The following is a 24,690-nucleotide window of genomic DNA, read 5'->3' as shown; positions in this document are numbered from 1 at the left end:
CTAACCGCATCTGTCCTCAGCATTATTTTTCGGCTTTAATACACACACACACACACACACACACACACACACACACACACTCACATATGCACACACATGTGCACACACTCTCTCTGTGGATGTACCTACAAGAGAAGGTGCAAAACTTGACCTACTCTTGGGAAATAAGGCAGGGCAGGTGACTGAGGTGTCAGTGGGGGAGCACTTTGGGGCCAGCGACTATAATTCCATTAGATTTAAAATTATGATGGGAAAGGATAGATTAGACTTAAAAGTTGAAGTTCTAAATTGGAGAAAGGCCAATTTTGATGGTATTAGGCAAAAACTTTCAAAAGCTGATTGGGGGCAGATGTTCACAGGTAAAGGGACGGCTAGAAAATGGGAAGCCTTCAGGAATGAGAGAACAAGAATCCAGAGAAAGTATATTCCTGTCAGGGTGAAAGGGAAAGCTGGTAGATATAGAGAATGCTGGATGACTAAAGAAATTGAGGGTTTGGTTAAGAAAAAGCAGGAAGTATATATAAGGGATGGACAGGATAGATCAGAGTGAATCCTTAGAAGAGTATAAAGGAGGTAGGAGTATACTTAAGAGGGAAATCAGGAGGGCAAAAAGGGGACATGAGATCGCTTCAGCAAATAGAATTAAGCAGAATCCAAAGAGTTTTTACAAATACATAAAGGACAAAAGGGTAACAAGGGAGAAAACAGGGCCCCTCAAAGATCAGCAAGGTGGCCTTTGTGTGGAGCCACAGAAAATGGGGGAGATACTAAATGAATATTTTGCATCAGTATTTACTGTGGAAAAGGATATGGAAGATATAGACTGTAGGGAAATAGATGGTGACATCTTGAAAAATGTCCAGATTACAGAGGACGAAGTGCTGGATGTCTTGAAATGGTTAAAAGTGGATAAATCCCCAGGACCTGATGAGGTGTACCCGAGAACTCTGTGGGAAGCTAGAGAAGTGATTGCTGGGCCACTTGCTGAGATATTTGCATCATCGATAGTCACAAGTGAGGTGCCGGAAGACTGGAGGGTGGCAAATGTGGTGCCACTGTTTAAGAAGGGCGGTAAAGACAAGCCAGGGAATTATAGACCGGTGAGCCTGACCTCAGTGGTGGGCAAGTTGTTGGAAGGAATCCTGAGGGACAGGATGTACATGTTTTTGGAAAGGCAAGGACAGATTAGGGATAGTCAACATGGCTTTGTGTGTGGGAAATCATGTCTCACAAACTTGATTGAGTTTTTTGAAGAAGTAACAAAGAAGATTGATGAGGGCAGAGCGGTAGATGTGATCTATATGGACTTCAGTAAGGCGTTCGACAAGGTTCCTCATGGGAGACTGATGAGCAAGGTTAGATCTCACGGAATAAAGGGAGAACTAGCCATTTGGATACAGAACTGGCTCAAAGGTAGAAGACAGAGGATGGTGGAGGGTTGTTTTTCAGACTGGAGACCTGTGACCAGTGGAGTGCCACAAGGATCGGTGCTGGGTCCTCTACTTTTTGTAATTTACATAAATGATTTGGATGTAAACATAGGAGGTATAGTTAGTAAGTTTGCAGATGACACCAAAATTGGAGGTGTAGTGGACAGCAAAGAAGGTTACCTCAGATTACAACAGGATCTGCACCAGATGGGCCAATGGGCTGAGAAGTGGCAGATGGAGTTTAATTCAGATAAATGCGAGGTGCTGCATTTTGGGAAAGCAAATGAGAGCAGGGATTATACACTTAATAGGAAGGTCCTAGGGAGTGTTGCTGAACAAAGAGACCTTGGAGTGCAGGTTCATAGCTCCTTGAAACTGGAGTCACAGGTAGTTAGGATAGTGAAGAAGGCATTTGGTATGCTTTCCTTTATTGGTCAGAGTATTGAGTACAGGAGTTGGGAGGTCATGTTGCGGCTGCACAGGACATTGGTTAAACCACTGTTGGAGTATTGCGTGCAATTCTGGTCTCCTTCCTATCGTAAAGATGTTGTGAAACTTGAAAGGGTTCAGAAAAGATTTACAAGGATGTTGCCAGGGTTGGAGGATCTGAGCTACAGGGAGAGGCTGAACAGGCTGGGGCTGTTTTCCCTGGAGCATCAGAGTCTGAGGGGTGACCATATAGAGGTTTACAAAATTATGAGGGACATGGATAGGGTAAATAGGCAAAGTCTTTTCCCTGTGGTGGGGGAGTCCAGAACTAGAGGCCATAGGTTTAGGGTGAGAGGGGAAGGATATAAAAGAGACCTTAGGGGGCAACGTTTTCACACAGAGGGTGGTACGTGTATGGAATGAGCTGCCAGAGGATGTGGCGGAGGCTGGTACAATTGCAACATTTAAGAGGCATTTGGATGGGTATATGAATAGGAAGGGTTTGGAGGGATATGGGCTGGGTGCTGACAGGTGGGACTAGATTGGGTTGGGATATCTGGTTGGCATGGATAGGTTGGACCGAAGGGTCTGTTTCCATGCTGTACATCTCTATGACACTCACACACATACACACACAAACAATTAATCAAATATCTCATACAAGTGGGGTTCTGTTTATAAATGTCAATTGAAATCTTATAAATTCCAAGTGCATAATTTTCTTGCTCCAAAAAAAGATACCAGAACCAGATATCATCAGAGGGTGAAAAGCTCTTGAAAAGGATCAGCTTTGACCCGGTTCATTGTATTCTTCCCTCTGGGTCAGACAGCTGTTGGTTAACCACTCCTCCCGTGCACAATGTGGCTGACAGTCCACTGCAGTACAGAGGGAGTGCGACACTGCCTTCTCTGAACCATGAAAGGGAGGGCTGAACTGCCTGATCAAACCCTTCACATTCAGGTTACTATTAACTGGGGCATGTGGAAAGTTGCTGTGCACAAATTGTTCACTCCATTTCTTGCATTACAGCCAAGATTATACTTCAGAAATATTTCCTTGATTGGAAGGCATTTTGAGATGTCAGAGTTATGACTTGTTTTTCTTTCAAACAATTACTGCTGGAAACAGAGGATCTGTATTTTATGAAAGAAAAAACTAAAGATTTGCATATGCTGGAGACCAGAAACGAAAACAGAAATTTCTGGAAAGACTGAGCAGGTTTGGCAGCATCTGAAGAACTGTGCTGATGGAGGGACCTGAAAATTTTAACTCTGATTTCTTTCCACAGACGCTGCCAGACCTGCTGAGTTTTTCCATCAATTTCTGTTTTGTACGGTAGTTTATTGCTGTTACAACGGCTCCAGAGGATTTTGTGAAATAATCAATGCATTTTTTGAGTAATTCAGTGTGTGAGCTATTTGAAGTGATTGGTGCTACATGAGCAGGTTTATTATCATCCCAGAAAACTTATTATCTGATGACTGATTCTTCATCAAAGTAAACAAGATTTGAAAATGTATTTTTCATCATTGTGTGAAGAGGTTCAAATTGGCAAGAGGCACACAACTGAATAGAATTAAATTTGGTTTTCAAATGATAGAGCAGTGAGAGGGATGTGCTTCGGGATGAATATTCCACAACTTTGCATCCTTGATAAGCAGAACAAAGGCTTGCATTGACATGGCAATGCAGTCACATCACTCAAATGTCTCTCCAAGTATTTGCCAGGAAGGAAAGTTGGATGAAAACTGGCAGGAGAAAGGAATGGAAGGATCTGTTGCAGGGGTGAGGTGAGGTGAGATGGGAGGAGGTTTGTGTGGAGTGTAAATTCCAGCGTGGATGTGTGTTGGATTTCTGTACCATAGATTCTACGTAAGGTATAACTCAGTATTCCTTGGACAGATGCATTGCCACAGTAAACAGACACCAAGCAGGAGCAATGATACACAGTGCAACAGAAAATAACCGCTTCTAACACACAGAATACATTTACTGAGTGCATTCAGCGAAATCAGACTTGCCAAGGCACTTATCAATACATAAGATACAACAATTAGGCCCTTCGGCCCATCGAATGTGCTCCACCATTCCTTCATGGCTGATATGCTCCTCACCCCCACTTTCCCACCTTCTCTCCATGTCCTTTCAGCCCATTACCAATTTAAAAATTTGTCTAACTCCTCCATAAATTTACTCCCTGTCCCAGCATCCACTGCGCTTTGGGATAGCAAATTCCATAGATTCACAACCCTTTCGGAGAAGCAGTTTCTCAACTCAGTTTTGGTTTGTTCCGCCTTTTGTTAAAACTATAACCTCTCATCCGAGAATTCCCCACAAGAGGAAGCACCCACTCCATGTCTATGTTATCGTCTTTAATCCCTCAATCTCCCCTCATTCTCCTTCATTCCAGAGAGTATAGGCCGAAACTGTTCAATCTCTCTTCAGATACTAAACCCCTCATGACTGGGATCAATCTCGTGAACCTCCTCTGAACTGCATCTATTACCCCTACATCTTTCCTCAAATAACGGGACCAAAACTGTGCACAATACATCCAGGTGCGAGCTCACCAATACCGTGTTCAGTGGCAACAATACTTCCTTACCATTATCTGCTATCTCCTAAACTATAAAAGCCAACTTTCCATTCCCTTTCTTTATTATCTGCTCTACCTGCATGCTAGTTTTCTGTGATTATTGAATGAGTACACCTAGATCCCTCTGCACTGGAACACCCCAAAGTCTCTCCCCATTAAGACAATAGGTCACATTCCCATCTTTTCAACCAAAATGCATGACCTCTCGCTTATCCACGTTAAACTCCATCTGCCACACTCCTAACCGATTCAAATCCATTTGTAAGGAGTTTATTTTCTCATTGCAATTTACCATCTTGCCTATTTTTGTGTCATCCGCAAATTTGGCTCTTGAGCCTTCTATCCCTGTATCCAAGTCGTTCACGTCAATTGTAAATAGCTGGGGTCCATTACAATCAGATCCTGACCCAAGAAATGAAATATTCTGACAGGTGATCAAAATGTTGTTAAACAAGCTGTATTGTTTTTGGAAGGACCATGTTAATGGAAAACAGGGAGATGGAGAGGAATTCCAGAGGCCAGGACAAGGAAGGTGAAGGTGAATCCACCAACGATAGAGGGATTGAATTCAGGGATATTCAAGGAGCCAGTATAGGAGGGATAGAGATCATTGAGACTTGTAGAGCTGGAAGAGGTAGGGAGGGGGGATTTGATAATACGGATGAGAATTTTTCTGAGTGTTTGGTGCTGGAAAAGCACAGCAGGTCAAGCAGCATCCACGGAGCAGGAGAATCAACGTTTCAGGCATAAGCCCTTCATCAGGAATGCCTGAAAAGTCATTTCTCCTGCTCCTTGGATGCTGCCTGACCTGCTGTCTTTTTCAGCACCACACTATCGACTCTGACTCCCCAGCATCGGCAGTCCTCACTTTCTCTTCCCTGAGAAGTTTACACTTCCATCACAAGTCCAGTGGGAACAGAAAAAGTGGTCAGCTCAACACGATATGTGTCATCATGACATTAAAATCTGGTTCCAATGTCTGCTGTGCAAAACAGAAGTGGGAATGAATTGGTTTTGAAAGTACCTCTCCCGCTGACTTGGAGTAACAAATGAAATACGTCAGACACACCTTGTTTGTTCCTGTTAGTATGTTCATGAAACAAAAAAACAAGATATGACCTTCAGCAGCTTGCACCTCTCAGGGGAACTGGCCTTCGTGTCACTCCTGGTTCAGTTGTTGAGTTCCATCAGTGACTTCCTGTGCTCACACCCTATTCCGGAGCCTTAAGCAGAGAGCCAGGCCCACACTCTGGGAGTGCCCATTGATAGGGAGGTGTCCTTGGCTTTCAGACAGCTGATCTGCTGGAGGTGAGATTGAACCCCATGGAAAGCCGAGCTCCGCTGGAGTCCCAGCCATGGAAACCAGCAACACCTAAAAAGAAACCGTCAGAAGCTGATCTGTCATTTGCTGGTTGTTTGTGGAACTTTGGAAATTGGCTGGCCAATGAGTGTTTCTGTAAGAGTTGTATCAGCACTTGGAAATATTGACAGTGACAGTACATTTAACGTGTATTTTTAGATCGAAAGCTGGTAAATCAAGAACATGATCAAATGTTTGAGAACTATCATTTGGGAAGGTCAAAGTTAAGAGTTACAGCCAGGAGCATGCGATGGCAATTGATGTGGAAAAGGTTCTATATTTTACAGGGAGGCTTAAGTCCCCTTGAACAGGGAAGCTTAGAAATATTGTTCCGCATGCAACTCATTCATATATATTTTGTAGCTGGGATCAAAGCACTGATCTCTCTGGTAGCCCTAGTCATTGCTGTTGCTTAGAAAAAAGGCTGTGTGTTTCCTGACCACCAACAATTCTCTGTCTGTGTCAGTACACTTGGCCTCTTATTTTCTTCTCCTGAGCCTGGCCTTGCTCATGGTGAACTGCAGAGATGGCCCTGCCCACTGACTGATGCACACAACTACCCTCGCCAACTGCAGTCTCGCATCTCAGGTAGCCTGACTCTGTAACCCATTTACAAACCAAATGAGCAGAACAGGAAACAAATACAAATTGATTTCTTCAAACCTCACTCAAATAACAGACTGCAGAATGTAACACGCTAATTGTCTCGCAGTGGGCTGCCCTCTCGGAGCTTCAGGCCTCAATCCAGAAGCCTAGGCCCAAGTGGACACACTGGGTGCAGATCTCAGGGAAGGTGCCAATCTGAGAGGTGCCATCTTTCCTAACTCCGAGAAAGCTCCATGGTCAGTATCAGAGGAACCACTGTTTGTCCTGGGAAGCCAATTTCTGCACAGCATGTTCACACAAACCTTACAGAATGAAAGGAAACTGGAGTGGATTCAGCCATCATCCCACAGCCAGCTCTTTCAAAGAGATTTCAAATTGATCCCAAACCCCGGCTCTTTCAGAAGACTTTGTTTCCACCCATCTTTCCAGTTGCCTTCATGAATGTTAAATATTGAATCTGCTCCCATTGTCAGTGTAGATTTCACGTTTCAGGTCATGACAGGTTGAAAACAGTCTCCTCGTATTGCCCCTGGTTCTTCTGACAAACTCCTTTAACCTGTGTATGTCATCTGTGAACTAACCCTTTTGCTTGTGGAAGCACATTCTCTCTGAAACATTCGTGATTTTGCTCCTAAACCTGAAGTTAACCTTTTCTGCTCAAAGGGAATGCTCTGAACTTCTCCAGTCTCTCATCCTGGGAACCTACTGATAAATCACTTTCTGTACACTCTCTGTTTTGTCTGTTTATTTGTGGGACATGCGTGTCACTGGCTAGACCAGCATTTAACACACATTCCTCATTGCCCCTTGAGAAGGTGAGGGTGAGCTGTCATCTTGAACCACTGTAGTCCATGTGCCATAGGTAGATGCACAATGCCCTGGAATTCTGAAATTTTGACCCAGCAACACTGAAGAATTGACGATATATTTCCAAGTCAGGATGGTGAGTGTTTTGGAGGGGAATTTGTGGTGTTCCCATATACCTGTTGTCTAGCACTCAATGTCATATGTTTGGAAGGTGCTGTCAAAGGAACCTTGGTGAGTTCTTGCAGATGGTACACGGTGTTGTCACTCCGCACCAGTAATGGAAAATATGAATGTTCAGAGTTAGGGAGGTTGTGCCAATCACTGTCCTCGATGGTCTTGAGTTTTGTTGGATATGTGCTCATCCAGGAAACTGGAGAGTGTTATGCTGTAAGACCTGTGCTTTAGATTAGATTCCCTACAATGTGAAAACAGGCCCTTCAGCCCAACTATCCACACTGACCCTCTGAAGATTAACCCACCCAGATCCATTTCCCTCTGACTAACGCACCTAACACGATGGGCAATTTAGCATGGCCAATTCATCTAACTTGCACAGCTTTGGACTGTGGGAGGAAACCGGAGCACCCGGAATAAATCCACGCAGACACGGGGAGAATGTACAAACTCCACACAGACAGTCTCCCGAGGGTCGAATCGAACTCAGGTCCCTGGTGCTGTGAGGCAGCAGTGCTAACCACTGAGCCACTGTGCCTCAGAGATGAATGAGGTGTGTCTCTGTATACTGCCTCATGCCTGGAGCTGTCACTCACACCGTGTGACTTGTTCAGGACCAGCTACATGTCACAGTTGGTGATGGTGCTTATGGGAGACCTTTCCCATCTGGGCTGCAGATGGTAACTGTCTGCTGCAGAATGGCATCAAAGTTGAGGCTGTTAGTACTGCGCTACATTGTCAGTGTTCAGGGTTAAAAATGTGCAAAGACTGACCGAGAACAGCAAGAGACCATCCTGTCAATTTCCCCTGTACTTGGTCTTTGGAAGACCAATCCTGTGAGTGCAGGGCAACCCAAATATTTTCATCAGAAATGGTACATTTCATGAGGTGTCCCTATTAACCCTCGAAAAGCTGATAGTCAGCTGCCTTCTTGGAATGTAGGCAGACCCACAATGCCATTTGGGAAGGAATTCCGGGATTTTCACCCAGTGACACTGAAGGGGAGGTGATATATTTCCAAGTCAGGATGGTGTGGGGCCACCCTGTTGGTGTTCCCATGGATCCTTCTTAGTTGGAGAGGTCACAGGTTTGGAAGGCACGGCCAGAGGAGTCTTCGTGAGTTCCTTCAATGCATCTTGGCAAGGCTAAGTGTTCAAATTATGTAGAGCAGTAATCCCCACATCAGGAGAAAGTTACATGTTCAAATACCACAAAGCCGTGGTCAAACTTTGTTGTCAATATCAGCTCCAGTCCTTAGAGAATCCTGACAGTGTGAAAGCAGGCCATTCAGCCAATACTGAACCTTCAGAGGGTATCCCACTCAGATCCACCCTTGACCCTAACCTATCCCTGTATCTTCCTTGGCTATTCCACTGAATCTGCAATCCTTTGGGAGCAAACCAGACTAAACCCACGCAGACACGGGGAGAATGTACAAACTCCATGCAGACAGTCACCCTAGGCTGGAATCGAACCTGGGACCCTGGTGCTGTGAGGCAGCAGCGCTAACCACTGAGCCACCATGTCAACCCAGAACATCACTTTTAATATGCAATTCAGTGGTAGTCAGTCTGCAAGTTGTACCCAGTTCCGGTCAGTCTACATCTTGAACACTGGATCCAGTTCCAATTGCTGAGACAAAGGGGAGATATGTAGATTCAGGAGACTGCCCAGACAGACTGCCCTGACAGACTGCCCTGACAGACTGCCCAGACAGACTGCCCTGACAGACTGCCCAGACAGACTGCCCTGACAGGTGACTCCAAGGTGTCTGACTTACAAGGAACAATTGGAGGAACTCAGCTTTGAAAGGAGCTAGCTGATCTGTGATCCTCCACAGCACCTATAACACGTTCAGTCTGTATGAAATAAACTCGGAGCTGAGGCCAAAGTGACACTGGATCAAAACAGTCGAGCTGGTCGTTCGGACTGCTCTCAAGTCAGTGATCATCATGGAGTTCATGCGGTGGGATCAATAAGCCCAGCTTCTGAAATCATTCTGAATCTGAGGGTAAAAATGTGGTGTATTTGGAAGATTTCACATTGCCTTTTCTAATTTCTCATCTTGTGCAAACATTTGGAATTCTCTGAACAGAAGATTTTATCAGGTCCCAAGCAATAGCTGTCATGGGTCCATGCGTGAAAGCATTATTGAGATTGATGACACTACTGAGGGAGCTTTACTCCTTACCAGGGTTCGTCCGTAGCCTTGTTAATGGTGAGATCCTATCACTGGTTAAAGAAGTCCCTCTCTTCAGTTGCCCATGCCAGCTTCCTAATGAGCCGAGCTATTGGGAAATGTACTGTCAGTAAAGTGGATGGAATTCAAGCTGATTAATTGTTCGGGGAAATTAGACTGTCCCATTTATCAACTAATGCCTGTTAAGAAAAAAATCCAGGATTGGAGGGAGAGAGACAACTGAGAATTGGTGAGAACTGTACAGGGGGGGCTCTGGTTAACAAGCACTCACTCGGACCAGCACACCGATGATAGTGTGATCATTCTGCAATGCCGAATCTTTACTGCAGCAGCAGAATTCCAGTGGCATTAATTGAAAATGGACAGGAATTGTGTTGCTTTGCTGCTAACCCAATGCTAAAAGTCATGCTCAGATATTCCCTTTTGCAATCAAGTGACTGTCAACAGCTTGCAAATTATTCAGCTCAGGAAATCACTTGTCTGCTCCAGGCTTCATAACAGTTCAGTTTCTTCCAGGGGCACGACAGAGTAAATGCTGAGAGGAATTTTCCCCTTGAGAGAGTCGAGGACCGGACGGCGCACTCTCAGAATAAAGGGGCACCAATTTCAGACTGAGATGAGGAGGGAGTTCTTCTCTCAGTGGGTTATGAGTCTTTGGTACTCTTTGTCACAGAGAGTTGTGGGGGAAAGTAACCTCAAGTACATTTGAGGCTGAGATAGATCAATTCATGACCCGTTGGAGATTCATGGGTTCCAGGGAAAGGGCAGGAAAGTAGATGTGAGGAGTGATCCTATTGAGCGGCAGAGCAGGCTGGGGGAGAACCAAAGGGCCTCCTCCTGTTCTGATCTTTCATGTTCTTATGGTCAAAGAGCCCAGGATTGCTTCCCTTCTCTGTTCATTATTCGGAGAGATCATTCTGAATTTAAAACAAAGTTTGAGTGTATTGGTGAAGTGTGCTGGCAAACACATCTCCTGTTCAGAAAGATAACTATCAGGTGCTGAATCAAACATCTATTATCCAGCCACAGCCTGATATTGTTTTCTGCTTCACCAGCTCAGTTTGGGTTAATTTCTGTTCCTTGCATTGGTGGGATGGAAGGAGTTGATAAACCTGCAAAAATTATGCTTTGGTGTCAGCTGTTCATGGAAAATCACTGCCTTCATTTCTCAGTAGCTTCTTTTAATTCCATACAGCACAGCATTGGGCATCAAGATGTGATATTCCAAATGTGAGGGACAGGCAGAGAGGGAGGGAGGGATAGTGAAGGACAGGAACTGTAAGGGATAGGGAACTTGATTTGTGGGAATTTGGTCAAGTTGCTAGTTATGCAGGTAGAGGCAGCCTGGATAAATATAGAGATGGACAGAGAGTGAGAAAGAGAGAACCTGACAGACTGACCAGGATAATTGATAGCCAAATGAGGCGTTGTGCAGAAATATCAAATTCCATGATGTGAGTTTGATGGACCCCAATTAGATCATCTGAGAGCATTCTGGCTAAATTTGCAGGGAACACCAAGATAGGTAGAGGGACAAGAGGCGGGGAGGCTGCAGAAGGATGTGGATAGGTTAGGAGTGTGGGCAAAGAAGTGGCAGATGGAGTACAACGTGAGTAAGTGTGAGGTCATGCACTTTGGTAGCAAGGATAGAGGCCTGGACTATTCTCTAAATGGGAAGAAAATGCAGAAGTCTGAGGTGCAAAGAGACTTGGGAGTTCCAGCCCAGGATTCTCTCAAGGGAAACTTGCAGGTTGAGTCAGTAATTATGAAGGCAAATGTAATGCTGGCATTTAGTTTGAGAGGACTTGAATATAAAAGCAGGGATGTATTTCTGAGGCTCTGTCAGGTTCTGGTCAGACCACATTTGGAATATCGCATGCAGTTTTAGGCGCCATATCTCAGGAAGGATGTACTGGCTCTGGAGTGTGTTCAGGGGAGGTTCACGAGATTGATTAGATTAGATTAGATTACTTACAGTGTGGAAACAGGCCCTTCGGCCCAACAAGTCCACACCGACCTGCCGAAGCGCAACCCACCCATACCCCTACCCCTACATTTACCCCTTACCTAACACTACGGGCAATTTAGCATTGCCAATTCACCTGACCCGCACATCTTTGGACTGTGGGAGGAAACTGGAGCACTCAGAGGAAACCCACGCAGACACGGGGAGAACGTGCAAACTCCACATAGTCAGTTGCCTGAGGCAGGAATTGAACCCGGGTCTCAGGCGCTGTGAGGCAGCAGTGCTAATCACTGTGCCACCGTGCTGCCCACAATGGTCCCAGGAATGAAAAGTTGAACGTGTGAGGAATGTTTGAAGACTCGATGGAGTTTAGAAGGATGAGAGGGGATCTGATTGAAACTTAGAGAATCCTGAATGGCCTGGACAGAGCAGATGTAGGGAAGATGTTTCTATTAGTAGGAGAGACTAGGCCCCGAGGGCACAGCCTGAGACTAAAGGGAACATCTTTAGAATGTAACATTTGATAAGTTCCTACTTTGGAAATAAAACCACTCGAGCTCAAGGCTGGGATACAGACAGACTCTAATGCCATGCCTTTATCGTATTGCCTGAGCTGAGATGTCACTTTGATAAAACCTTAAGTTATTTTGAGAATGTGACTGGAAAGAAGCTCTGGGATTTACATCTTAATGAACCGAAACCTGCAACCCATTCTAAAAAATGAAAGACTGAACAGAAATCTAGGTTTGTTCAATTTATCATTTCCGTTGCATTACAATGAGGTCATTTGCTATAAATTCTGTGTCTTATGATCCCGCTCCACAACCACCTGCTGAAGGAGCGTCGCTCCGAAAGCTAGTGCTTCCAAATAAACCTGTTGGACTACAACCTGGTGTGTGATTTTTAATTTTTAGAATGGAGATAAGGAGAAACTTCTTCAGCAGGAGAGTAGGGAATCTATGGAATTCACTGCCATGGAAGGCTGTGGAGGCCAGGTCATTGAATATATTTGAGATGGAGATAGATAGGTTCTTGAGTATCAAGGGGCTCACAGGTTATGGGGACAAAGCAGGACAAATGGGATGAGACATTTATCAGCCATGCTTGAATAGCCGAGAGGACTCGATGGGCTGAATGGCCTATTTCTGTTCCAACATTTTACGGTCTTATAAAGGATCTCCTTCGACACTGTAACGATCTTCACAACAAAACAGATATATTTCGAAGCAATGTGTTTCCATCCTTTTTGTGTATCACCACATGAAGGAACTGACGTGAAACAAGCTCTCTGGTAAGGTTCAATCAAAAGAGACATCAAACACTGATGAACAATCCAGCCTGCAATGTCAACACAGTGAGAAAACACATGGACACACATATATACAGACAAATAAAGATAAATTCTGGAGATGAAGCAAGGAAATTGTGTGTTTTAATGAGTCCTTGGAGATACAAGCCTGATGGGGTTCTGTTTTAGCTCTTTTGCTTGTAGAAGTGTTGAATCTTTATCGGTGATAACAATTTCCCTCCTCTCTGTCACCCAGGCTGGGTTGACGAGGTGTATCAGCAAGGGTACCTTCCCTCTTATTGAACTATAATAGCCCTCGTCCCCTGTTACTTTGTACTCTTTAAACTGAAAATAAGGCTCCCCCGACTCTGTACCCATCAAACATTCATGCCACTTTCAGGATTGACTATCGCTTGGCAGCTTCTTGGAACAAAAGTCGATGTTAACTGAAGTCAGTTTTGATTCTGCAACCACATGGATTAACACCTCTACAATCTCCACCTACGATTTGCGATTACAATCGATGGTGCACAATGGTGGGTTGGGGGGGGGGTGGGGAATGAATGATTACCACTCACATCTGCCTGAAATAAACTGGTGTGTCCCCAACCCACTTTGTTAACTTTTAAATTCATCAAGAATGAGTGTGGAATTACTGGTGAATTTAAATTTTGATAAACACTTTGACAGCAGGAGCTATAAATCCTACAAGTGGCCTGGCGTTTGGAATTTTGTCCTTCCCAAGGGGTAGCCTTGCAATGACTCACCTTCTTTTACATTTCAGTGACTTTGCAGAGACGTGGGTTTATTATTTATCTCACAGACACCATAAAAGGTCACCTGACCTTTAGCTGCCATCTTGGCAGCAGCACCTGGTTCCCTTCGAAAAGCCAGAGTTAATTCCAAAGTCACCACATTGTACAAAGCCTATCACTTCACAGTTAGCAATTTAGAACATAGAACATAGAAAAATACAGCGCACTACAGGCCCTTTGGCCCTCGATGTTGCACCAATCCAAGCCCATCTAACCTACACTAGCCCACCATCCTCCATATGTCTATCCAATGCCCGTTTAAATGCCCATAAAGAGGGAGAGTCCACCACTGCTACTGGCAGGGCATTCCATGAACTCACAACCCGCTGAGTAAAGAATCTACCCCTAACATCTGTCCTATACCTACCACCCCTTAATTTAAAGCTATGCCCCCTCGTAATAGCTGACTCCATACGTGGAAAAAGGTTCTCATGGTCAACCCTATCTGAACCCCTAATCATCTTGTACATCTCTATCAAGTCACCCCTAAACCTTCTTTTCTCCAATGAGAACAGCCCCAAGTGCCTCAGCCTTCCCTCATTAATTGGCACGGTCTTCACTGGGCATGCCAAGTCAGTTTATGTTTTTCAGCAATGAGCTTGGTGTGACTGAACATGTCTCTCTCTTCCTTGGCAGAAATGGAGAAAGGTTTGGGTTTTGCTGTTTGGCGAGAGTACATGTTCTGTGGCCCGTCTGGAATATTACGAGTTCAAGGAGGCCATGAGCATGACAGAACGGCAAGGAGCCAGGAAAACGGAGAACAAGAAGGTCATCAAACTCAGCGACTGCATTCGCATTGTTGAGGCCCTGACCGAGAGCTGCCCCAGTGAATGCCGCTCATTTTGTTTGGAAACTATTGACAAACAGTTTTTCTTCGCCGTTGAGTCGTCAGATTATGAGGACTGGAACCAGAGTCTGTGTGAACTCGCCTTTCCGGTAAGATTTGCAGATGCTCATACCTGCAAAGTTTGAAAAACAAGAAGCGCTTGTGAGATGGCTTGGCCGCAGCCTGTCTGGGTTCTGTAACTTGGTTTTGATGTTTTACTGCTAGCCTGTCCCATCAAATCAAATGCCAGATCACTGAAATTGGCTGTCAACTGAAGTGGTCATTCAGAAAGCAATTCGAACAGCTTAAAAAGTTCACACTGCAGTTCAGGGACTTGCATTTTAACTCGTTACTGCATTAAAAATACAGTGGTGAGTATGCACCACATGGAAGGTGCCAGAACATATAGCTTGATTGATAACACATCGGGACATTTGAGCATAGCAAAGGTTCCATGGAATTGAAGTTGTTATTAATGGAATTATTGGACGGATCTTTATTTGTTTTCCATTCAAGTGAGGATATAATAAAGCGTGGGCCAAGGATATCTCTGGTAAAATAAGAACCTTCTGGTGCCCTGTGAGTGTCCCTATCTCTGAGGCAGGAGGCCCTGGTTCCCATTGCTCCAGCTGGTATCTCACAATAGATCCAAAAAAGGTTGATGAGAAAGTAGCTATTACTGGCAGAATAACCCTGAGTGTGTGATTAGGACAAACGTCTGAGTTGCTGCTTATTATTACCCTCATTGTTAGCCTGCTGAGTGCCATGATACAACATGCTAAAGCCAGTGAGCTAAATTGCTGTCAGGTTTAGAGAGTTTCCACATGTGTGCTAAGTTGGCTCTGGAACCTGATAGCAGTGAACTGTCAACAGTAGCCTTTCAGCTCTCCCTGAAATTTGTTTTGTTCAACTGCCATCTTCTGCTCTTCCAAGTTAAAACTGCTTTCTGCTTCACACCTCGACTCATTCACATTCTGCATTCAGCACACAACACATTCCAACTGCTCCAAGCCTTGGGACACAAAACCTTTCGCTCGGCTGATTCACTTTGCTCAAATATTGGCCCCTAAAATTGCAGTCGGCACCAAGAGCCAAGAACCTATCCCTCACCAACTTGCCAATTCTCATTCTGCTAAACACTATCGTCAGTTCAATCATACCGCTCCATCTCCAAAGACACACCTCAATGGTCTGCCAGGTTCCTTGGTCAGTGATGGAGGTTACGGTGAGAAGCAGAGAGGTCTAGAGAGGGGATTCCTGAGTTTAGGATCCAGGCAGTTACAGGCATAGTCCCCAATGACAGAGCGATGAAATCTGGGGCACACACCCGCCTGACAAGCCAGAACTGGAGACTGCAGAGATCTGCGAGGGTTATGGGGTGAAAGGAGGTCACAGAAACAAGTACGGGCACAGGCCTTGGAAACAAGCAAGAGAATATTCAGGTCGAGGTATTCTTGCTTGTTGGATTCTCTCACAGGAGGCAGTCAGGAGCACAATGAGGCGACAGTATTCTGTTTCTGCCACCTTTCAGTCAAAAGTGTCAAAAAATAATGACTCTTTCTAGGTAAGAAAAATGCAGTGTTCGAAATTCTTTCCAATGTCTGTTTTTCTGAGGTACCCCAGGCCTCTGCTGAATTTTCCACTGTTGAATCTGTGGCTGAAAATAACCAGTCGTGCTGTAGATTCAGTTGATGTGTGAACTTTTACAGTAGCAAGAGCACAGGTCTGACAAGATGGCAGGAAAATGCAAACCTTTGCACATTCTCTTGCAAAAGATGTGCAAAGATAGTTCATGGAAGTTTTCACGTGGAGCACTTGTCTGTGCCATGTAAATGTCAAATCTCCACATCTCACACAATAAACAACAAAAGTGAAAAAAGTCAGTCAGTTCACATTGGGCTCTTTTCATCTGGTGCTCAAGGTGGACAGAGAGATCGAACTGGCTTCTGACCTCAGCTCTTCACAAGCTTATCATGATCTCGTTTTGCTGATTTTGATCGGCTTTGAATTGCGAATGTGTGTCCTTAAAGGGACAGGCCAGCGGCTGCAGCTGTCACAACTTCTAGTGAGCAGTGTCCTGGGATGTCAGGGAGTTACACCTGCAAATAGCACAGCACTTCAATTCCAACTAAAAGGAGAAATGTTACCACAAGGAAACAAGAAAACAACTAAGGGAGAAAGTGAGGACTGCAGATGCTGGAGGTCAGAGTCGAGAGTGTGGTGCTGGAAAAGCACAGCAGGTCAGGCAGCATCCGAGGAGCAGGAGAATTGATGTTTCGGGCAAAAGCCCTTCATCAGGAAGAAAAGAACCAAGTCAAGTTATAAAGCCGTGAGATCAGGCTGTTGTAATCAGGCTGACACACCTATTGAGTGGTGGTTTTCAGATTGTGCCAACTCAGCAGTTCACTGCATAAAAGGAACCTGTTTTCCTGTGCCAGAGGACAGGCTGAAAGAGACAGAGGGCCAGGGGAGCTGGGGACAGAGTGGAGCAGAACAGGAAAGATGTGATTCAGTGTTTTCCTCAGTGGAAGTGTTTCACCAATATTCATTCTTTTCCCAGATGAATTGGAGTGACTGGCCTACAATGAACAAAAACAATGGGAAGCAGGCCTCAAAGAAGGGGAAAAGCAATCTGATGACAATGGAGGAGAATACACTGTACGGCACCCGAGCAGCAGGTAAATCCCACAATACAGCTGTCAAAGCCGAAAGAGGCATGGTCCTTTTGTCAGAATGCTGCTGGCAGGTGGAAAAGGCTGACAGTGGGGTTTCTGCCCTTCAATAGGAGGAGCTTCCTGTGCAGACAGAGGAAACAGGGGCAGTAAGAGGCCATTCAGCCCCTTCAGCCTGCTCCTCTGCTCACTGTGATCCTGCCTGGTCATGCAAGCAAACAGCCTATTCCTGCCACTCACCCATGTCCTTTGATTCTTTTAGCCTCAAATACTGGATCCAACTCATTGAAATCAGACAGTGTTTTGGCCTGAACTGCTTTCTGTGGAAGTGAATTCCACTCTCATCTATCTCTGGGTGAAGACATTTCTCCTCACCTCAATACTAAATGGTTTACCTTGTATCCTGAGACTGTTTCTCCAGATTCCGGGCAGAGGGAACAGCTTTCCTGCATCTGTCCTGTGTCCTCCTGTTAAGAGTTTTATTGGTTTCTGTGAGATCCCCTTCCTCCCCCATTCCTATGAACTCCAGTAAATAGAATCCCAACCAATTCATCCTCTCCTCATACATCAGTCCTGGCATTCCAGGAACCAATCCGATAAACCGTGACTGCACTCCCTCAACAGTCAGATCAACGTTCCTCAGCGAAGGAGAACAAACCTGCATACAATACTTAGGTGTGCACTCATCAAGGTAAGACAGCCCTGCTCTTGGACTTGAATTCTCTCGCTCTTCTTCACCATCCTCGGTGACTGGTATATAAGGACACCAGATCTCACTGCACATGTCCTTCTCTCATTTATAGCCACCCTCCAGCAATGCATGGACTTCACAGGGGCCAGTGCTGTGACCATGTTCCTGCTGAAAGAAGAGTAGACAGGCATCAGCAGAGTCCTACTGTGAGATGAGAGTGTCCTACTTCAAATGGAATTATGTGAGAATTCCTTCTCTCAGAGAGTCTTGATCTTTTGAAATTCTCCATCCCAAACAGCATTGTGGCTGGGGTCATTGAATCACTGAATATAGTCAAGGCTGAGGTGGAGAGATATTTGATGGACAAGGGAGCTAAGGGTTATTGGCAGGGGGTGATCTGACAGGAAGGTAGCTTTGTGGAGTACATTCAATGGGCTGAATGGCCTCCTCCTACTTCACTTTCACATATTCAAATAGGACCAGAACTGACGCGAATGGGAAGGGCACAACCTGAAAACAGGGCAGGGGCTGAGAACCTTAAAGGAAATGGAGGCAGCAAAAATTATTGGTTGAGTAATAGAGGAAGTGAAACAAGGTTTTTGCCTGTGGAAGGTCTTGGTGCTAGCTGCCATGATTGATAGATTTTTAAAATTAGTTTGTGGTGAATCTTTGCATCGAATCACAACAAAGAGAGGAGCAACAGCTCTGAACTGTCAGAATATAGTGTTCAAATGAGAGTCAGGCAGGCCATTCTGGGGTGATGTCAGGAAACTGAAGGCTAGTGTCTCTCCTCGAACTCCCTGCTTTCACAAAGCTACTGATGGGCAAATGGAAAGGCCCAGGCTCAGATGGATAGATTTTAACAAGGCAAGGGAATGAAAGGTTGGAGTTCCAACATGGCTAAATGAACAGATGTACTGTGAACATGCCCTTTTATCCAGTTTCTACCTTTGTCCCTTTATTCTGTCACCAAGATATTGAGTAAAGTTTATGAGTTTCTTTCTCCTACTGTGAGCAATTTGACCTCAGTCTGGCTGAGAGCGGGAGCATTTGTATTTATTTTGTGTCTCTCTCTCTCTCTCTCTCTCTCTCTGGGAGAGGCAGAATAAAGAATTATGGGATTGAGTGGGTAGTCACAAGGTAGGATTCTTACCTCGTGATCCAAAGGACAGGGACTCAAACCGTCCTTCAGAGGGTGAGGCACCGGGCCCAGTCTAGTTCCCGGAGTAAAGAACTGAAGGAGTGCTGCCCTCTTGGAGGGATGACATTTTGGATGAGAGGATTGTCACTGTCTCAGGTGGAAGGATCCTGAGGCCATAACAGAAAGATGAAAGGGAAACTCTCTGGCCAATGTTTCTTTCCTTTACTGACTGCAACAAAAGAAAGGGTCTGGCCTGGTATACCCCATGGAGAACTGGTGTGTGCAACTGGGTGACACAATCTCCTCCATTCAACATTTCAAACAGACAACACTGGCTGGAAAACATGTCGTGATGTCCTGAGGTTGGAGAAAGGGAGCTCTTTCAAACTGTCCTTTTTTTTTGAATCCACTTGCTACAAAGTGGTTTCTTGAAGTGGTAGTGAAAAAGATGCTCCCACGAAGATCATGTGACTGTCTCACTGGCCCCACGGTTTCATGAGTTAACAGAGGAACTGACTCATTGTGGGGTGGAAACTCTTTCTCACTGCACACTCTGCTTTGTTCAGTGTTGCTGGAACATGGGCAGCAGTTGAACTGAATGGGAGGAAGTTACAGCACACAAGACCAGCTAACCTGTTGAGCTGCTCTCAGCTTTCTGCAAGCACAGTTTGGCCCATTGTACTTCCCCACCCTGCCTGTACCTTGGAGATTGTTCCTTGTGAAATCTGCTGTCTGCACGTATCTTCCCTGAAGTGTTGCTGTAAAAACAACAGCAGAATAACAAACCTGCAGCTCTCATCGTCAGTGTCTCTGACCCAGCTCTGTCATTGTAGCTGCAGTGGAGAGCTCATTCTTTCTTGATCAGCCTCCAGAAATGATTGATCCTTTGCATGTGAACTGCAACCATTGTAACACTGGGAGCTCTACTCTGTGAGATCTTTGTTGTGCTCTGGGTTGTGTTCTCCCCTCAGACACCTGATGGTGCACTGTCAATTTCACCCTGTGCACCGTTGAGCAGGGGACACTGGTGGGCTGTGTTTTACAAAGGCAATAGGAATGTGGCCTGTTGGCTGGACAACCAGTGAGAGACCTGTGTTGCTTCCTGCAGGAAGCACGGCTGCTATTATGTGTCACCCAGGCATCAAAATGACCACGAGGAGGTCTTTTTCTGCATCAATGGGAGCAGAATTCCGACTGGAGAGTCCGTGAAAACCTACTAAGCATGCCTGGTTTGAGCTGAGGTGTGACTCCAAGCTGACAGCACTGTGCTTGGTTTAACCACAGTGCCATGTGGCTGGTGATGCTGGGATTTGGATGGAAGTCCACCACACTGTGGGTGAAAGGTCTCTTTCTGTGGTGTCAACAATGGGGAGAGTGTGGAGTTGTGACAATGTCACTGGCCTTGTTAACCACAAGCTAATTCACATCCCACTCTTCCAGAAGGAAAAGCCAGTAAAACTGGCAAATGGCACATTCCTGAAGAAGGGCTTATGCCCGAAACGTCGATTCTCCTGCTCCTTTGATGCTGTTTGACCTGCTGCACTTTTTCAGCAAGACATTTTTCAGCTCTGATCTCCAGCATCTGCAGTCCTCACTTTCTCCTAAATGGCACGTATTGGTCTGACCTGTCTTGTAGAGTTCACAATGCAGCCCTGGTATGATTATTTTCCAGTTCCACTGTCCTTTCCCTCTGGGTTCGCTTCTGGAGGAATTTAAACTCCACTCATACCATTTGGAACAGAAATCTATTCCTAGCAATTGTGAAATTGAAACGACCATTGTTGGTCTTAAGAACCTCTGTACTTCATGAGAAGTTGTCATGACCCCAGAGGACGACAGGGCTGCTTTCCTGTTACACAGGGATGACCCACTGATCATTTAGTCTGAGGGTCACCATACTTTTGAGTTTGGGAAGACATGACGTTTGTCATGACCACTGCCAGTCTAGGAGGTTAAGCTGCGCTATTGCTGTTACCCAGCATTGTAAACCAGCCATAGCTAACTCAGCTCAACAACCATGACTTCATTGATATCCACTAAATAAGTCTGTTGTCCTGACCTGGTTTGGACGACACTTGACTCCAGACCCACAGAAATATGGTTAACTCTTTTACTACCCTCTGAAAGAACTGAACAAACCACTCGGGTTGAGGGAATGACTGTTGATGGTCCTATCAGTTACACCCATGCTCCACAAAAGGGGAAAAGGAAAGGAATGACCCACTGGCCCAGGATGGGTCATAAATTATGGTCTTGCTCATTATGCCGCAATCCTGAGTATGATTCAACCAAGGTGCCTCATTGGCAGCTTTCCCTTCCTCTCATTCACAGAAAGCTGAGAGTGGAAGCAAACCCCAGCACTGACCACAAAGAACAAGTCGGAGGTAAACCCTTGCGGACAGGTGTCTCTCCTGCCTGCTGCTCCCACTTGGGATCTGCAGCTACCCCCAAAAAACACATCACTTCACTCCAACTGGAGAGACAGCTTATTCAGAGATGGATAGGAGAGAGTGAGAGATAGAGAGAGAGGCAGAGAGAGAGAGAGAGAGACAGACGGAGAGAGAGAGACAGATACAGGCAGAGAGAGAGAAAGGTGGAGAGAGAGAGAGAGAGGCGTAGAGAGAGGGAGAGAAGCAGAGAGAGAGAGACAGAGAGAGGGTGGGGGGAGAGAGAGAGGTGGTGAAAGAGAGAGTGGGGGAGAGATAGGCATCTGTTTTGTTTTCTGTCTGACAATTTTGGCATCTCTTTTCTGTGCCGTTTTTTCTGAGATGGTGAGAGTGACAGCGCTGAGTGATCGAGCAAGAATGTGTAAGACATGGAAACTGTGCAAGGGCGTATTGTGCCCATGTTCAATATCCACTGACCAATATTCACTGAGGGAGACGTGTGAAGAGCATGAAGCACATGAGTGAGGGGGTGGTAACTCAAGGGGATAGTGCTGCCACTGAGATGTACTGGTCCCCTGTTTAACAGCTCTTCGTCCTCATTGTTGGCATATGGCTGTAGCAAAGGGCCAGGGTGCAAATGGCAAGCCACTTGCTTCATCTCTGCCCACCCTGTCAGCTCCACAAAGTGATGTGCTTCCTGCAAAGGCAATGGGCTGAATTTTACTGGACACCGTTGTCCTCAATCCCTGGGCAAGAGGTTGGTGGTGACACACTCACTCACCTTGCCAGCTACCCTGGAGCCTCATGATGACTTTCCCAAGGCTACAATGTGTGATTGTTGTGCTGAATGTCTGGATGTTATAGACAGATTCCAAGACACATAGAAAACAGGAGTAAGACGAGGCCATTCAGTCCATCAATCCTGCTGAGCCATCCATGATGATCACAGCTGATCATCCAATGACAGCTTGTAGCTATTCTCCCCCAAGTGATACATCCAACTCCTTCTTAAAAACACACAATGTTTCATCCTCAACACAGGTTCACCACTCTCTGGATGAAGACATCTCCCTTCATCTCTGTCTTAAATCATTTACCCTGTCTGCTTAGACTGTGACTCCTGGTTCTGGACTTCTCCAACATCCTTCCTACATCCAAACTGTCACATCCTGTTAAAACATTACGCAGCTCTCTGGGATCCCTCCACTTCCCTTGTGTGAATGCCAGCGAATATAATCTGAACGGACTCAATCTCTCCTCATATACCAGCCCTGCCATCCTAGGAATCAATCTGGTAAACTTTCACTACAGTCCCTTGATAACACAAATTTCTCAGCTAAGGAGACCAAAGCTGCAGACAATATTCTGGGCGTGATCTCACCAGGGCACTGTATCATTGCAGCATGACATCCTTGTTCCTGAACTTGAATCCTCTCAACATCCCATTTGCCTTCTTAACTCCCTGCAGTACCTACATGCTTACCTTCAGGAACTGGTACACGGGCCACTCAAGTCTTCTTGCACCTTTCTTGCTCTCAAAGTTTCACCATTCAGATCACAATCTACCTTCCTGTTCTTGCGACCAAAGTGGGTAACTCCACATTTGTCCATATGCCACTGCACCTGCCATGCATTTGCCCTCTCCTTCAGCTCGCCCAAATCACACTGCAGCATCTCTGCATCCTCCTTGCTCACAACTCACCCACATTTGTGTGGTCCGCAAATCTGAAGAGCTTACATTTCATCCCCTCATTGAAACCATTTGTACATATTGTGAATTGCTGGGGTCCGAATACAGAGCCCTTCACTACTCCGATATTCTCTGCCCGCCATTCAGAAAAAGACGCATTTATTCCGACATGTTGTTTTCTGTCTGTTGACCAGTTTCCTGTTCAGCTCACTCAACTACCCCCAATTCATTGCTTTAATTTTACACATTCATCTCTTCTGTGGCACTTTGTCAAATGGATTCTGAAAGTCCAAATAAACCACATCCACTGTTGTCCCACATCAACTCGACAAGTCACACTCTCAAACATTTCCAGATTATCAATCATGATTTTTAGCTGTCTCATTTCCTTATATCCATTTCTAAATTCTCTTGATTGTGTTTGACATGATTGTCATTTGTTTTTCTTAATCTTCTCCTTCTTCTAGACCTGTGAAAGGTTTTGCAATCTGGTTTTGTTTTTTCTGCATTTACACTCCCCTTCTGTTCTCTCTTTGTTGATGAGATTCTCGATCCTCCTTTGCTGAATGTTAAAATATTTCTAGTCCTCAGGCTAACGACGTTCTATAAGCTTCCTCTTTTGATCAATCACAATCTTGAATTTGTTTCCTTTGCCACAGTTTACATAGGTTATTTTCTGTTCCTTTTTAAGGTGGAATTAAGTGTGACTGTTCACAAGGATGTTTTCGTGAATGCGACTAATGTACGTTTGTGCGAGTGATGGAATTACAAGAGCAAATATACGCAGATTCTGTGGGAAGCAAATAATTTGACTTAGTCAAGGGATTCCTGATCATTGCTGTGCCCGATGGCACACACTGGCTCACATTCAACAACATCTTGATTTTGAAATTCTCACCCTCTTTCTGAATCCCTCCAAGGCCTTGCCTTTCCCTATCTCTGTGATCCATTCCAGGCTCACAACTCCACAAGGTAGATGCTGTGTTCCTGGCATCAGCTTATCACTGACACACTTCAACTACTGGACCAGATTTTAGTTGTGTAGAGATCATGTCCCTTCACCTCGCTTTCTCTCTCTTCCTCACTTCCAACCTTCAAGACACTCCTTCAGACCAAAGCCAGTAGCATCTGACTGAATTTCTTCTTCTGTGGTTTGGTCTTGTTCTTTTCCTCCGAAAGCTTCCAGGAACTGCCTTGGGACATCTCATTCTATTCAAAGTGCCATACAAGTGAAACGTGTTGTTGAATCAAAGGTCAGAATTTAGCCCCTTGAGACAGTTTAACTCATTTCCATTTACCTGCATTCGTGACTGAGAAGATCTTTCACCAAAACAGAAATGTGGGAAAACAGTCCCAAGTCTGCTGATTGATTTAGATTAGATTCCTAATGTAGGGACAGGCCCTTTGGCCCAACATGTCCACACCAACCCTCCAAAGAGTAACCTAACCAGACCCATTGCCCACTGACTTATGGGCAATTTAGGATGGCCAATTCACCGAACCTGCACATCTTTGGACTGTGGGAGGAAACCGGAGCAAACCTGCACAGACATGGGGAGAATGTGCAAACTCCACACAGACAGTCACCCGAGGCTGGAATCAAACCCGGGT

At 45.3% G+C, this 24,690-nt stretch overlaps 1 protein-coding gene across 1 annotated transcript in view; it reads left to right on the top strand.

Moving 5' to 3' along the window:
• LOC132836854 (docking protein 2-like) overlaps positions 1–24,690 on the top strand; it is a 44,441-nt gene that overhangs the window by 1,244 nt on the left and 18,507 nt on the right. The window contains exons 2-3 of the mRNA XM_060856391.1: positions 14,309–14,608; positions 17,059–17,176. Of these exons, the coding sequence (XP_060712374.1) occupies positions 14,309–14,608; positions 17,059–17,176 (418 nt within the window). The remainder of the gene's footprint in view (positions 1–14,308; positions 14,609–17,058; positions 17,177–24,690) is intronic.

The sequence above is a fragment of the Hemiscyllium ocellatum genome, chromosome 48, assembly GCF_020745735.1.
Source record: "Hemiscyllium ocellatum isolate sHemOce1 chromosome 48, sHemOce1.pat.X.cur, whole genome shotgun sequence".
NCBI lineage: Eukaryota > Metazoa > Chordata > Chondrichthyes > Orectolobiformes > Hemiscylliidae > Hemiscyllium > Hemiscyllium ocellatum.
The sequence above is the reverse complement of the archived record's forward strand: the minus strand, read 5'-3'. Positions and strand labels throughout refer to the sequence as shown.